Here is a 12,137-nt window from a genome sequence, read left to right as displayed (position 1 = left end):
GTATCTGACGTCTGGGTACACAATATTGTCCAGAGTAGTGATGGGATTTAAGGGGAGAAGGTCTCACCCTCGGAGCTTCCTCAGTTTGCGGCTATCTCGATCGGCAGCAAGCCACTCCCCTTGACAGAGGTTTTATGTGTAATCTGGACATTCTAAGTTCTGGAATTTGATCAGGTGAAGTTGTTTTGCTTTGAAGTGCTGCAAGGAGCTGGCAATAAAAGTGTGAAGCATAATGCTAGCCCCCGGTCTTGTCATAAAATCCATCCTCATTCTTAACGATAGGAAGAACTAGAAAAGCGTGTTCTTCATTGAATGAAGGCAGTGAGATGCTGGCTGTACAGGTCTTGTCCATGGCCCTTCCTAAAGGACTGTGAGGTGTTGTACAGGGCTGAGCAGGACAGACCTGAAATGAAATGAAATGACATGAGTCTTATAATGCCCTACTAAACCCGAAGGCATCAAGGCGCCTACCAAAACCATCAAAAAGACCAGATAACCAGCACTATGGGTACGCCTTTGAAAATAGCCACGTTTTAGGAGCTTTCCTTTCTATCAATCTTTACGATCTTCATCTTTAGAGCTTATGTTCCTTGATTCTCCCACAGTTTCGCTAAACATGAGCTGGAAATCAGACTCGCATCAAGAGGTGGATTGGTGAAAAAGCCTGTGCTTTTTCAATGTCCAGTCTTTTTGGATGCATGTTTGAGTGATCTTGTGTTTAGGATTTTGCTATACATCAGCAATTTGTCTCAAACCAACGGTTTTAGGACATCTTACTTTTTCTCCGGTAACTCGCTGTCAGAAACTGTTGGCTTAGGATTATGAAAAATATTCCTGTGGTTTTGTTGCTGACAGAATGGTGGAACCATTCACTCAAAAGTGACCTAACTCTTGGGTAGTTGAAAGGATGTAATTAGTTCCCGAAGTCATTCTTTTTAGTTCTAAATGAAGGATGTACTTCTCAAGGAACCACACATTTTTAAGAAGGAAGGAGGCTAGCAATCTATTCTGGCCCCCCCAAGTAAATGACACATTTCCTAGAATCAAAGCCCCAGCCTCCCTCAAACATTGGTTTATCCCCATAAAGGTTGCACACTAATATCCCATGTCAGCTGCTCTGGGTGTGGTGTGTAAATGTTCACCCTATGGTTTATGCATAAAACAAAAGGATAACTTTTTATAGCCACTGCCTTCAGGATGTATTAAATGGACCTCATCAGTTGTTGTTCTCATCCTAGATTTTGTTTTAGTTTCTCTTCCTGAGCATTTAATAATAACATATCATGATGGGATCCTGTTATCCTGTGGACTATCAGATAGTCAATCATATATTTTCAAGACTTTCAGATACGGAATAAACATGTAAAAAATAAAATGTGGAAAGATAAATGTATGGATTAGTCACAGTCCCTATTAAACGTATATTTGACTGTTCTTTTTATGTTTAAGTAAATCTCATTTCAAAGTTTGGCACTTGTATTTTTGCTGTACTAGTTAAATTAAGTGAGACACTCCTATTTAATGAATGTGTAAACGTGGTGATCTTGTGACTTCAGGTATGACTTGTTGCACTCCAGAGAGATTGTGATCTCAGTGTTTCTTTCATCTGCGTGGATTATACAAAAATCAGTGAATAAAGTGTTCAAATATGTTTTTGCTTTTATTTAGTCCCGTATTTATTTTAAAAGTGCTTTTGCGAACCTTTTAAAGTTGTCGTTTTTTAAACATCTTGTGCCTGCCTTTTTGACAGTGCTGTTCCACTTTAATGTAAATTATCTAAACAGATATATTGTGTGCTCCATCGCACAGACCTTGACCATCTGTAAAATGAATTAATAAACGTGTTTTGTAATCTTAATAAAACAATAAAACTTCAGTAGTTCTTTATTATAATGCGCGTGTCCCCCCACAGTCTGCCCCAAATAATACAATCCTCTATAAACTGATTCACACGTATCTTTGTAAATTCCCGGAAAAATGCTAAGACTTTACAAACTTGTGACTTTTTGTGACGCTCGGCAAACTGCAAAATTCCTGAACATTCAAGGCATTTCGAATTTGCCGTAATCTATTTGTCCGGGGCTAGAGCCATAAAATGCGAGATTATGTATTTTAGAGCAGGTTTTTAAAAAAAACAACTGTTGGCAGAAGCCACAGATTTCTCCTCTCAAAATGCAAGTTTGCATAAGTAAGTTGCAGTTAGGATACTAATTGAAGATTAGAAATTAAATTAGCCTAATACGCAAAGAAGTAAATGTATTTACCCGTTGTGGAGGGGTTTTAGAGTTGTTGCGCCGCGTTACGGGCACATGAGCGTGTGCTAATTCAGATGACTTTACTGGCCGTCTTTAGTTAAAACGGAACCAGCTGAGTCCACTATAAAGTGTTTCATGTAGACTAGTGTGAAAGTGAACTTGTTCCACAGAGTCCTGTATTTTTAAGTCTGTCGCTTTCTTTTTCTTAAGCTACAAGAAACTGCTGCCACCTGGTGACATTGACTGGAATCTTTGTCTAAAGTTTAATAAAACCGTACACCGATTTATTTATTTGTGCGTTTTTATATAGCGCGGACTTTACCCGAAGGTGTCAGAGCGCTTCACAATAGGAACAGAACTGATACATGAGAACATTATAAGTGAACAAATTACAAAAGCAAACGCCGAGTTACATAAGGCAAAAGTGACAATCGTGAGCAAACAAAAATACAAGAGGTAGCAAAGGGTGCATTACAGGAGGAAAAAGTGACATGTGTGCAGGTTACAAAAGTGTACAAAGTACAAGTAGAGGTAAAATACTGCAATACATGGCAGACACTCAAACACAAGAACAAATGTTACGTAGGCAATGGTGGCACTTGTGCAGGTATCGAAAGCAAACAAAATGTAAGAGGTAGCAAACAGTGTGTTGCAAGAGAAAAGTGACGTCTGCATGTTATAAAAGAGAACCAAACACAGCTAAAGGGGTAATACTGCAATAAATGGCAGACTCTCCATCCACAAGAATACATAGTCATGGAGAATAGACATTTTCTATAATAAAAGGTCTTCCTTCAGATAATAGAAAGGGCATGAAATAAATTTGAAAGTGTCTTTGAAGGAGGAGAACTTTGAGGTTAGTTTTGAAGGCCTGGGAGGAGGAAGTGGTCCGGAGCTAAGGCGGAAGGGAGTTCCAGATTCTCACTGCGTTGCCTGAAAAGGATTGGGCCATCGATCTTTCCTTCTTGCAAGTGGGAGGTTCAAGCAGTAGATTTTTCGCATTTTGGGATGGTCTAGAGCCTCCAGAGAGTTTGTTTATTCGCCAGGTAGAGAGGAGAGGAGGAGTGCAAGGGTTTGTGGGTGATGCAGGCAGTCTTGTAGATAGATCTTGCCTCGATGGGAAGCCAGCGGAGGGTGGATAACATGGGTGTGGTGGTCTTTTGGTCCCATAAATGAAACGAGCTGCTGAATGGAGAAGGAACTTTAGGGGGGACAGGTGGGATAGGTGGGATTTGGGGAGGCCAATAAGAAGATAATTGCAGTAGTCCAGTCTAGAGAGAACCAGCGATTGGACCAGGGTTTTAAGGTCATGCTCCGGGAAGAAGCGACAAATCCCCCAAAGAAGGCGCAGTTGGTATCGAGCAGACTTTGCAATTGAATTAATGTGGGAGAGTAGATTGAGTTTTGTGTCGACTATGACACCAAGGGATTTTGCACTGTCGACAATGATGGATTTATTGTTCAGTAGATTAATCTGGTCCATCCATGATTCAACTGGGGGAGGAGAAAGTGAGGAGGAGAGGAGGAGGAATTCAGTTTTGGAGGGTTTCAGAATCAGTTGATGTGTTGACATCCAGTTTTGAATGGAGTCCAGAGTAGAGCTTAGGATGGAGAGATCGTGAATGGAGGCAACCTTAAGGTAGATTTGAGTGTCGTCTGCGTAGAGATGATAGTGGACCCCGGATTTACTTAGATTTCCCAGTGGTTCCAAATGGAGATTGAACAATGCGGGTGCAAGTATAGAGCCTTGAGGAACACCTTGACCCACCGCCAAAGGAGATTAAAGACTGTACGCTATTTTGATCATTTGGGATCTATCAGAGAGGAAGGAAGCAAACCATTTAAACACAGTGCCATCCATGCCCATTCTCTTATGAAGAGTGTTGAGGAGGGTGTTGTGATTGACAGTGTCAAAGGCTGCAGAAAGGTCAAGGAAAATTAGAAGACAAGAACCCCCCCCCCCAATCTTCCGAATCGAGTATCCGCAGCGCGTCATCAATCACTTGCAGCAGGGATGTTTCAGTGCTGCAGTTTTGGATGAAGCTGGACTGAAAATTGTCAAGAAGATCATTGTCCTTGAAATGACGAGAGAGTTGTTTTGCAACACATCTTTCTGTGATCTTCGCAAGAAAGGGTAGGTTAGTGATGGGGCAGAAGTTGTTGAGGTCATTCGCATCAGCAGTGGGTTTTTTAAGCGGAGGGGTGACCTGCCCAGTTTTGAATGGAACAGGAAGGGAGCCTTGATAGAGGGAGAGGTTGATCAGAGTGGTCCAATAGGGAAGAGAATGGGTATAGAAGTCAATGGCAATGGCACTAGGGATGGGGTCAAGAGAATGGTTGGAGGGCTTTGTTTCGAGGATGCACTTGAGGAGGACATCTTCAGAGATGGGGGTCGAAGTTCTGCCAAATTGTTAGTGATTTGCGCTCCTCTGGAGGGGTAGGATGAGCAACCTGATCCACAAGTGATTTCACTTTTTCGACAAAGAATACAGCGAAATACGCTGCTTTCTTTGTAGAATCCTCCAACTTGGAGGTTGGGGAGAGCAGTTAGTATTCTTGATGAGATCAAATAGTTTTTTGGGTCTATTTTTGGCTGAGTCAAGGAGGGTTCTGAAGTGTGATGCTTTCCCAAGGAAGATGTGCTTGTGGTACTTCGATCTTTCTGAATGAAGCATGGCCAAATTATCGGTGGAGGGCGCTTGCCTCCATTGTTTCTCCAGGAGTCTTAGGTGCTTCCTTTCTTCATAGAGGGATTTGTTGAACAGAGGTGCTGAGGGAATGGGCCTTTTCTTTTTGCTTTGGAGAGGAGCAACGTTATTGATTTCGACTGCAAGGACTGAGAGGCATTGGGAGGTGAGATCGTCAACATCTAGGTTCGGGTCTAGCCTTGGGAGCGACAGCAAACCTGATTCACAAAGGGAAACTGTGTCAATATTTTTAGTGTCACGGAACCAGGAGGTAGCCCTCTTAGGTTGGCCAAGAGTTATAGAGTGTGCTAGGTGAAGAGAGAATGGGATGAGGGGGTGGTCAGACCAGTCTACGTGAATAGGGGTAGCAATAGAAAGCATGCCTGCTTTAGAAATAACAAGGTCCAGGATTGAGCCCTTAGAGTGTGTTGATTCTGTGCAGTGTTGGATAAGATTGTTTGTAGAGAGGAAGGTGGCCAGCAAATTTGCAGAAGAGTCTTGCGGAGAGCCCCAGTGGAGATTGGAGTCACCCACAAAGGTCTGATTGTCACTTTGCGAGTATTGGTCGCTGATGACGTCAGTGAGTCCCTCCATAAACGAAGGGCCGCTGCCAGGTGAGCGGTAAATGGCATGGAATCTGATAGGTGAGCGGTGGTGTAGTTGAAGCTCAAGAGATAGGCATTCAAAAATGCGGAAGGCGCTGATAGGAGAAGCCTTAAGTTAAAGGGAGTTTCTAAAGATGACTGCTACACCTCCCCTAACTTTGACAGTTCTGTCATTCCTAAAAATAGAATAGCCTGTGGGTAATAGGAGATCAAACATAGACTGAGAGGTATCGTTGAACCAGGTCTTTGTTAGGAAGAGCATGTCAATATTGTGAAGGGTGATGGTATCGGAGTTGGGGTATAGGGTCCATTGGTGGGGAAAGGTGGAGGTTGAGAGCGGGGGTTGGTGTATCAGAGGTGGAGGGAGAGTTGTCTTTGTTGGCGTTGCGAGCAGGAAAGGAATTAAGGACATATTTAGGGGAGATGCCCATTGTTTTGCTTGCGCAAAGTAGCGATCCGTCCTGCACGCCCCAGACAATATACAGGCCTAGAATAGTCACAGCTTGAATTATGGTTTTCCTGCTGAAATCTGGAAGAGGTACACATTTTGCAGAGCATCCATATGTAGGAGCTACAAGAGGAGGTACCTCAGCCCACTTGTCCAGGGCACAAGTCCTAAAAAAGGAAGTGGGGGTACTAACCTAGTTAATTAGTATGCAAGTGGCATCGCAGCGCTTGGCATCGCAGCGTGTGACATCACAGGAACTGGCATCACAAGAAGTCATATCAGATCTTAAGCCCTCACATATATGTTTAGCAAGTGTATCATGAGTACATTTGATCACATTTTGAGTATACTTGCAAACCTTCCTGATTTAGGCAGAAGATTCACACTTTTGTAGGCTACATATAAAACAATGTTACCTTTTGTCAGCGTTAAGCTTTCTATAGCCATAGTGCTTTAAAAGAAATAGTGATATTTAAGTTATTACAACGCCTCCACAAGGGTAATACTAATAAGCATATATAAATGCAATTTATTTTGTGCAAATACTGGGAAAGATCAACACATCTTACGTTCTAACAATGCATGCAAACCTTCTAAACAGAGCCTGAACAAAGTGAAAAGCTTCCTCTCAAGTATGTGTGAAGTGCTAACAAGGTGCGAGCCTTTGTTTCCCCTCTCTGCTGCATTTGCATCAGGTGTGAGGATCCTGACTGCTGCCAGGCAGGAAACTCCAACAAAAGGAGGCTTGATGACCCCTGAGACTCCGCCTTTATTATGGCCGAGTGTCCCAGCAGGAGTCAGAAATAAAAGAGCCCTGTCCCCGCCTGCACATTGTTGTGATCGAAAGCAGACAACGTGCAGGTGCTGCTGAATGTGTCCAGGTGTTTGAAAATTACACCGGGACGAATTCAGAATCTTTTTTTTAGTGGGGCCCAACTTCTTGGCATGGTGGATGGCATTCACCCTGTGAAAGTGGGGGGGACGCCGTCCACCCACGTGAACCCCCGACTCCTGCCCTGCACTTGTCCTTAGAAAGAGAGGGCTGTGTCAGTTAAAACCTAGATTCTTCGCAGATTGTACAGAGAAAGAGGGGAATCGAGGTTCTAGAGGCCACTAAGAGGGTGATCAAAAATGGTGTGGCATGCGCTGCCCAGGCTCGACCTAAAAAAGGTAGGGCTCAGGGAAGAACCACGAGGTACTGCATATGTACTAGAGAGGAAAATGGCAGAGGTTGGACAGCTTGGGCTCTACGAGACAAGCTAAACTTGGAGTCACTTTAAGGCTTGATGTTGGATGCCAGTGTGAAAATGGTGATTGATCAAGATCTCATGATAGACCATGTCAAATGCAGCAGAGAGCTCATACAGGCTCAGGGTGGCCCACCCTCCATGAGCAAGAATATGGCAAAAGTCATCTGAGACTGATATCAGATCTGTTTCTGTTCCATAAGATGGCTGCAATCCTGATGGAGAGGCATGTAAGAAGTTGGTGGTTTCAACAACAGTATTACCTTGATTAGCTTATTTTTCCAAGAAATTATAGCAAAGGGGAGAAAAGAGATTGGGTAAAAATAGAGGACAACGGAGGGATCTGTGGAACGTTTTTTTAAGAAGTGGAGTGACTATAGTCTATTTTCAGATCTAGGGAACAGTGATGTATGAGGGAAATATTGCAGCGGTCCGCTAATAACACCTGTAGAAGTCTGTGGTAGAGGGATTCAAGAGTAAAGGAGGTAATAGCGAAATTAACCAATTTAATGGAGGTAAAGTGAGTGAGAATATGAGCTGTGGAGGGTAAGGATTCAGCTACGGGGAAATCTATTGAAGCCCTGTAGATATGCATGACTAAAATGTCAAAGGTCGAAAAAAAATGGGGAAAGTATAATTTATGATGATAGACCGATTGGACAATGTTGAGTTGATATAGATTTTTGGAACTCTATATCCACTAGCCACGTTAATTCTCTGTATGTCAGTGGTTTCTGATCAAACCTGTTTCTGTTCCTATACTTAGTTTTATTCATTAGATAGTCGTCTATTCCTTATAACGAATTTGATATATTATTATTAATTTATAATATTTAGATCTGCTCTGTTTGTATTTAATACCATTACAGCGCATTACATGTTTGTTATAATAAACATTTGAGAAAAAAAAGTATAAACTTTGCAGTATTTTTTTAGTTGATGTGTGACTCATGTTCATTCTTTAATTTGATTCGTGTCTCCACTCGTTCGGAATGGTAAGGGATTTGGAAAATAAAGAAAATGTAAGCTCTTTTTTCAAGCCTTGTCACTTGAAAGATAGGCTTGCTGTTACTGGTTGTATTAGAAGGCTAACTTTATCAAGGCTCATGCACGTTTTTCTTGATATTTTTTTCAATAGGTCCAGGGTGCCAGTTTCCGAGGATGGAAAGATGTGACATCCATTTTTAACAAGGATGATGAAAAGCAACTGTTAACAGGATCGAAATCTCCAAAATCAAGAGGGTAAGCAGAAATCATAGTTGGTTGAAAAGAGTTTAGTTTGGTGCCTGTTATAACTTAATGTTCACAGCGTAAACTGTTTAGAGCAGAATTAGGAGCCTGCTTAAGGTGCATGCTTTTAGGTGATTGCTTTTCTAGTGGCAGGTATTTATAGACTAAAGTATAAAGGCCAACTGCTATTTAAATCACTAACTAGGCAGTCTAAATAGAAAATGGATGTTTGTGTGCCAGATTCTATGCCAGTATTCCGATGGCACGCAGTTTCTTTTTACAGGACGGCATACTCTTAATGCCAGAAGCTGTTACTTATTTCAGTGGTTTCCATTGTTCATGTAATTGTATGGGTTAAATTCCAGGTTTTAATTCACTCCAAAATAAATGCTTACTTTGAAGCCAAGCGCCATAGCGCTGTTTGTTATCCCAAGTGCCCATTTGTCCCCCACATTATTCAGTGAACTGTAGTTAGTACATTTTGATTTGATTTCTTTTTGTTTGGTTTTTTAAGTTCTACTCATCTCTGATTTTGTTCTCTTGGCTATTACCAAGAATCGATTATCAGAGCGTGCCAGTGGATGAACCGTATGTGAATAAATAGCTAATTTTCAGTGTTTTCGATGTGACTTAATCACAGTGGATATGTTAGTAGGTTATTTAAAAGCGTAAGTTCACAACTTAGACACTACTTCTTAGACTGTGAAGCATCCTGGTTATACCAACACAGAAGCTGATATGTCGTTCTGAAAACTGGGTCCTGTTCCCTCCCAGATGGTGAATCCTGTCTGCCTCCCAAGAAACACGATTAGTCCATTCTCACTATTATCCAAACAATGTGGGGGTGCATCCCTTAGAATTAATTAAGCTAAGCTGAGGTACTGACAAAAGTATATTAAATGCATGGGTATGAATCGAAGGAAGGCTAGCAGTAAAATGACATGTTTACGCACTGCTTGCAGGTTTTCAAAACACTTAAATAAAAGGCATTGTCATTTACAGTGCCAATAGCTCAAACTCTCTCAAATGTAAGACCTATTGCATTGCAAATGCAGCCCTGCCAAGTACCACACATCAGGCGTTAGACTTAACACATTTCCGTGTCATGGGCCACATCACCGCACTGAAATGCATTATCATGCATATGCTTTCAAGCCAGAGCGCAGCTTTATTAAGTACCTGGTAGACAGTGACAATTTGGTATTATCGCTCAGGCAGCGTGCTGTAGCAGGTTCGGGGGCTGGCTCAGGCAACTCGCTCTGGATGTTTCAATCATTACCGCTGCGCGCGGCAGAGTTACTGACCTCTCGATGTCAAGACTATGATCGGAGTTTGATTTGCCCAATCAATATCCTGACTAGGGCTTGGGCTGCGCCACGTTTGCAGCTAGCACAGCAGAGAGCCCGTAGCTGAGCTCGCACCGCATGGCCTGCCAGCTGGTGCATATAAGATTCTGTTGGAGTAGAGCCGCGTGGCCACTGCGGGAGAGTGGTGGTGCAGCCATGAGTGGAATGACAGTCCTGGACCGTGGAGCTGCTCAGACTGGCGGACCGGACGTAACTGTGCTCGCTTGAAAGTGTCACAACATTATAGTACACCAGGCCGGGCCTACCCCTTCTGCCTTGTGAGGGCCCAGCCATCCTCACCATGCATGAGGGGAGAGGCACTGTTAGCCGTCCAGGCAGTGATTGAATTATGTGGGGGATGGCACACACCAAATGCCCCCCGCCCCCCAAAAGCTTCGTCCCTCTGTGGGAGTGAAAGAATTTCAGAAGACCACCATTGCTCGACACTAAAAATTAATTGCCACAAACAAATAGTTTGAAATGCCCATGACCCTGGGGTGGGAGGGGAGGAGTATCTGCAATGTCCTCTTTGCTTTGTTCATATAATGCTGCAGACCTGGGAGTAAAAGACTGTATTATGGTGAAAAAAAGAGATAAATATCAAAAGGAAAGAGTAAAAAAAAAAAACATAAACCCAGTAAATGCTAACAAGGACACGGGAGCGGGCAAGGGAGTGGATTCATCAAGGAGCTAGAAAAGCAGTGATGGTTAATAGCAAGAAAAATCAAATTTATTTAGTTAGCAAGACATTCAAAGGCAGAATTAATTTCAGTATTTTCAGAATGTCAAGTGCGAGTGCAAAGATAGGAAAGCATGGAGTTCCAAACTGTTTCCATGGCGCCTGAAAAACCTGGATCATGCTTGCATAGTCCGAACTTGAAAATTTCCAGAATAAGGGACGACTGACTTCAGTGACCCTTGGATGAGTGTGAGGCAGACATTCTGTGTGCTAAGCTTTGTAATTTGATGTTGGCTTTCAAATGGAGCCGGTTAAGACCAGTAAGGGCTGAGCTAAGGTGGTCAAACTTTCACATGCCTATCAGTAGTTGAAAGTGCATGAGCAGTACAGTCGCTAGTTTTTTTTTTCTAATCAAACATCATACCTCACATGCAGACAAAGATAACCGTTATTAAGAAAAATCCATGTTAGTTCAAGTGGGGCCCGCTTCAGCTTTCTTACCCCTCGCCAAATAGTTTCTGAACTGGCCCAGTCATTGGGTCCAGCTCTAATTTGTTGCAGTATTGGACGTGTTGCCGCCATTTCACTGCATATGGCAGCATCTCTCAGTAGTGGCGGCTGCCACCAAGTAACCCGGGTGGGGGATAGAAAAATAAATTAAAAAACAACTTACCTTGCTGCCTGACCGCTGCCTCGTCGTCTTTTATTCCTGCTTGAAGCACTCAGCACTCAGCTCATGATGATCTGCCAGGTCAGCGCCGTATCCTTGGCATGCTTCAACACCCTCCGAAAAACATTCCGATTGATACCGCCCAAATCCAGAAAAACGGTCACGCATCCCCTCATCAGCAGCAATCTGGACAACGACAACACGCTTTACGCCGGAATCAACAAGAAACTACTTCACAAGCTCCAGACCGTCCAGAACGCAGCAGCCAGATTAGTTCTAGACATACCCCACCATACCATTACCACATCACCCAACACCTTTACGATCTCCACTGGCTCCCAATCAAAAGAAGAATAACCTTCAATCTACTCACCCACGCCTACAAGGCCCTCCACAACATCGGACCAGCATACCTAAACGACGCCTCTCCTTCCACCCACCCAAGAGTTGCATCAGCTCACCCTCTCCGACCACCATCCCACGCATCTACAAGACCGGAACGGGACGGAAGTCCTTCTCTTATCTCGCACCCAAGGCCTGGAACGGCCTCCCCCTCCTCCTCTGACAAACTCCCACACTGCCTGAGTTCAGGAAAGATCTCAAGAACTGGCTCTACGGATGACCCCAGCATGCTACAGAGCCACCCCCCACTTTTAGCACTTTGAGACCATCCCGGGTGAGTAGTTGCTCTTTATAAACCCCTGATTGATTGATTAAGTGTCTGTGTATCAGAATCCCCAGCACTTTGTCTAGCAAGCACATAGGGTAACCAGGTAGACACTTTTTATAGGCAAGCAGCGACTCCTCTGGCCTGAAATGTTAGCTGCTGAAACTTGTGGGAAGAAGGCCCAGGGCTTAGCTGTGGGTGCAACGATTACAGATCATACTCTTAGACATTGAAATGAGAGTACTGTGCTGTGGCTTGAGGAGCACCAAGAGCACTAGGGAAGCGAGGAGCCACAAGAGAGTC

The 12,137-nt window shown here is 43.4% G+C and overlaps 1 protein-coding gene across 1 annotated transcript in view; it reads left to right on the top strand.

Annotated features, from left to right (window-relative positions):
- Positions 1-12,137, top strand: part of TDRP (testis development related protein) — a 554,794-nt gene that overhangs the window by 503,150 nt on the left and 39,507 nt on the right. Inside the window, exon 4 of the mRNA XM_086926404.1 lies at positions 8,381-8,484. Coding sequence (XP_086782530.1) covers positions 8,381-8,484 — 104 coding nt within the window. The remainder of the gene's footprint in view (positions 1-8,380; positions 8,485-12,137) is intronic.

This window comes from Lissotriton vulgaris, chromosome 6, assembly GCF_964263255.1.
Source record: "Lissotriton vulgaris chromosome 6, aLisVul1.2, whole genome shotgun sequence".
NCBI lineage: Eukaryota > Metazoa > Chordata > Amphibia > Caudata > Salamandridae > Lissotriton > Lissotriton vulgaris.
The sequence above is the reverse complement of the archived record's forward strand: the minus strand, read 5'-3'. Positions and strand labels throughout refer to the sequence as shown.